Genomic DNA, 4479 nt, shown 5'->3' on the forward strand with positions numbered 1-4479 from the left:
TAATATTTTAATAAATTCTCTTTTCAAATAAAAAAAAAAAAAAAAAATGACTATCTAATGGTATGTAAAAAAACCAAAAACCGTTTTATCATTTTTTAATCAGGGAATGTAATATGTGCAAAACTAATTCAATTCACCCTATTAATTAAAAAACGTAAAGATAAATATACCTACCTAGGTAAAGGGAATAATTCAGCAACACTTTTCAGAAGCTCTAATCGGCACAATATAAGTTCATCAGTATCATGTGCATTCTGTGCATGTAACAAAGACAGTAAAGCCTGCCCAGATTCTTCCACAACATTTAAGTTGTTGATAACCTAATAAAACAACATTCAATGAATAGAAATACACATATCGTCGCTAAAGCTGTAATATCTTGTGAGTTCAAAATTATTTTTATACCATCAAAAAAATCAACATACTATTAAAGCTTAATACCATTATTCTAAACATTGAAAATTCTCTTTATTAGAAATGATTTTATCTGCTGCCGATAAGGAAACTAGAATGGAAAGGAATTCTGTATTAATGGGCCAGAGGAGCCAACTTACATTAATATTGCATTGTAAATTGACTTAAATAAAAAAAAAAGTACAGATAGAAGGTAATACTGTTATATTTTTATGGAGAAAAAGGCAATTTGGAAATCTCACAAGTGGAGAAAAAAAAAGTCAATCCTTTTTTTTTCTTTATAAAATTTATTTATTTAAGCATAATAAAATAAATAATATTTTTAGTAAAATGGCAAATAATGTAGATGTAATGATAATAAGTTAACATTACATATAAGGAAAAAGAAAATTATAGAAACATAACAATGGGAAAGAGAGGTATGGCAAGGAGCTGGAGGAAAAATTAAAACTAATGAGATACATACTGAAGAGGAAGGAGTATAAGAAACCATACATAGATACTAATATCCTAATATCAGACACAGAACTTGAAATCCGTGACAAAGAACAGGAGTATATAAAGTTCTGGTATATAATAGAAAATAAATGATTAAAGGTGAAATGGAATTTATTGTTTATATAATAACTATTCAATTAAAAGGCAAAAATATGGTAATTGATTTAATAATAGAAATGAACGAAAGGATGTACTCCTTCACTTATTCACCTACTTTTGCATCATGTTACTTTTTCTTGTTCTCAACATAGAAGATTGTGTTTTGGGGACACAATTTAAGGGATGTGAAGGTGATAAAATCAAAAACAAGGCAGCTGAAGAAACATAAAACAGAGGACTTCCAAAAAGCCTTCCAGCAGTAAACGGAAATACCAAGGTATTGTGTCATGACTCAGAGGAGGGAGTATTGTGATGGTAACAATATCGAAATACAGGTATTACCTCTTTAATCCTGTTATATGCAGCTAATCTAATTTCAGGGTTCATATCCAAAGCACCGTCATACACTTCTGGAGAGAATAATGATTTCGCTTCAGTCAATGCATCTTCTCGATCAAGAGGTTTAATCTGGATATCATTACCCTTTTTAAGAGGTTGATTTTTTCCTAAATAATTAATAAATATATCAAAACATCAATTTTAAAAGCATGTAATAACTGACAACCGGCATTAAATGATTAATGAAATTACCTGCCCCAACCTTATTTACTTTACTTTTTCCAGAACTATGTTTTTCTGCTTTATTCTCCTCACTACTAGTTTTTGGCACTTTATTTACTTTTTGAGTAGGTTGCTTAACTAAAATTTCAGCTTTGTCACAACACTCCTTGATCTAAAGTGACAGATATATTTTTATTTAAAAAAAATAATTAATAAATAAACTACATTGAAGCCCACTGAGCATTATTAACCTTTTTAAGCATTTGTGGATCTATTTCAACCAAAAATGGTCCAATTGTCTTCTCACCAACAACTTTCATAGCTGTACCCAAGGCAAGAGCAGAATTATCACGGACAGCAGGATCTGTAATAAAACGAAATATTCTAATGATAAAAATTATTCAATTGAAAAATCAAATTTAATTAATAAAGAAGTGTCCAGTGATATAGTACAAAAAAGATTCAAGAATCTTGAGGCTGTGAAAGGAAAATTTAAGTTGCTTTTGAGACCTGAGAGTTAATTTGAAAAATTATAAAGGTTGTTTCCTTGTAAATAATGAAATAATGTTAAGTACCTTCTTAATTCTTAAAGTGCTCAACACAATACCAAAAATAAAGCTAAGATCTAACCTTTACAAGAGTAAATAAATGAAAATCCACAAATTGGAATAGATTTCACCACAATTTTATTCATAAAATTACTTTTACATAACATAACAAAATATATATTTTCTTTATATATAGGAAGATGGTCAGGGTTGCGGTCAAAGGAGAAACAAAACATTAAACTTATCATTATCACCACTTATATTGTTAACATTCCATCACATTTTTTCACTTATTTCTATACTTTATAACTTATTTTTAATCTTTTTATATACTTCTTTCGACATCTCACCTTGTACTTTTATATATATATATATATTTTTTTATTTTGTAAACTTTCACTTCCGATTTTTAAATTACCTTATTTCACTTTGTTTTTCACATTAATCCTGTTATCTTTACTATTACTATTATCAGTGTAGATAAATGATTAATTTCATGATACATAAATACTACGTTATCATTGTTTAATTATTTTTCTTACTTATTTCTTTGTAATTTTTTTTTTAATACTATTCTTTATTTAATTTTACTTATTATTAGTTACTTCTTTAACAATCATTGTTATTATATCCTATATTGTATTATTTTCTTCAGTATTATCTCGTATTAGTAACGATATGTGTCATTCTAATTTTACTTAGTTACTTCTAATGAACAGGTAGGTGGTCTTGATTTGTAAAAATTATTATATTTATTATTATTATCATATTTCTATATCTTTCTCTTATCATTTTTCGTCATAACTTTATCACTACTTCCTGTATACGCGACGTATTTAAAATTGAAATATAACCGTTAAATGGCTGGTGAGGGGAGCCAGCTCCCCACTTCTCCACGTTTCCGCTTCATTGTTGCCTCCTGTTCACCCGTTTGCTTTGAACAGGTAGGTTGTCTTGACTTGTTCTTTGCTCATTTATTATCATTTTATATCTTAATTATTACTTATTTATTTATAATTATTAATTTTTAATGACGTTTATTCAATCTCTATTTTTTCCTTCCCCGTATTTTTTTTGTTTTATGTACATCTCCTGTACTTTTTTAACTGTATATTTTACATATTTTTATAAAAAAATATTACTCATGCCATTGTTACTTATTTTTATTCTTATCTTTGTATTTTTATTCTTATCATTGATTCATTATGTATCTTTAGCCCTGATGAAGCCCTACAAAGTGGGGCCAAACGTCGGAAAATAAATAGTTGAAACTATTTTGTTTCTCCTTTGACCACAACCCTGAACATCTTCCTATATATCAATTTTTACGGTCAACTATATATACATATATACAATATATTTTCTTTAATTTTAATTTATCCCATATAACTTCACATAATCATAAAAATGCATATTGAGACTAAGTATCAGATAGGAGAGGGGGATTAATTAATCAGAATAGAAATAAAATAAACCAATAAAATTAATCTAAACTAATGGTGGATGTTAGTTGGTAAATGAATGAAAACAAATTTTTTTTAAAATAATTTATTTATTGTTATTTACAACTGTACACACATATTGCCATGTACGGGGCTTCGGGGTTTCTAAGCCCGATTAGGGGTTCCTCGTACAGGTATTATATTGAAATTTATTCATATATTAATGTATTTATATTATGTATTTATATATTTATATTATGTATTTATACTATGTATCTCTATCAATTCCTGATGGGAACCGACTGAAAAAGGATGCGCTATATTTAATTCAACCCCTAGATACCCTCCGGACCCCAAGCCGTGGTATGCCAGATATGAATATCATAATTAATGATTGGAGTTCCTTTCCAACGGTATCGTGTTCACCAATTTACTATGCTATATATATATGAGGTGGCATGCAGGGATTATTAATTATAAAGTAAAGTCCTCGTTACATATTTTATATTTACAATTATATACACTATATCAAGAATACTATTATGAGAGAGCATGGTAAACTTATATCCTTATACTTTAATTATAAGATAATGAATTGAGAAGTACCAGTTGAGATATTTAATATTTATACTGACTCTATGTTATTAATTCTATCCTTGCCATTCAAATAACAACAGAAAAGGTCTTACTTGGCTGCTGCTCTCTCTTCCTCCGGCCTTCAGGTGTTCATCTCTCCCAGCCTGTGTCTATTCCATCCGGCTCTCTCAGGCTGTCTTCCTCTGAGACTCTTCCCCAACTCTCTATTTCCACCGACTGTGTCCACTGCCTCTTTTCTCTCTGACTGTGTCCACTGCCTCTTTTCCCTCTGACTGTTTCCACTCCTGTGTCCAAAAACTCTTTTTCCTGCCCTTTTGTTA

General features: G+C 29.0%; 1 protein-coding gene across 1 annotated transcript in view; it reads right to left on the reverse strand.

Moving 5' to 3' along the window:
- The window catches only part of msps (msps cytoskeleton-associated protein 5), a 108567-nt gene that overhangs the window by 75660 nt on the left and 28428 nt on the right, over nucleotides 1-4479 (reverse strand). Inside the window, exons 10-13 of the mRNA XM_067050231.1 lie at nucleotides 1824-1936; nucleotides 1603-1744; nucleotides 1354-1517; nucleotides 175-320 (exon numbers count right to left, since the gene is read on the reverse strand). Coding sequence (XP_066906332.1) covers nucleotides 175-320; nucleotides 1354-1517; nucleotides 1603-1744; nucleotides 1824-1936 — 565 coding nt within the window. The remainder of the gene's footprint in view (nucleotides 1-174; nucleotides 321-1353; nucleotides 1518-1602; nucleotides 1745-1823; nucleotides 1937-4479) is intronic.

The sequence above is a fragment of the Halyomorpha halys genome, unplaced genomic scaffold (assembly GCF_000696795.3).
Source record: "Halyomorpha halys isolate HHAL.00 unplaced genomic scaffold, Hhal_1.1 Scaffold375.1, whole genome shotgun sequence".
Lineage (NCBI taxonomy): Eukaryota > Metazoa > Arthropoda > Insecta > Hemiptera > Pentatomidae > Halyomorpha > Halyomorpha halys.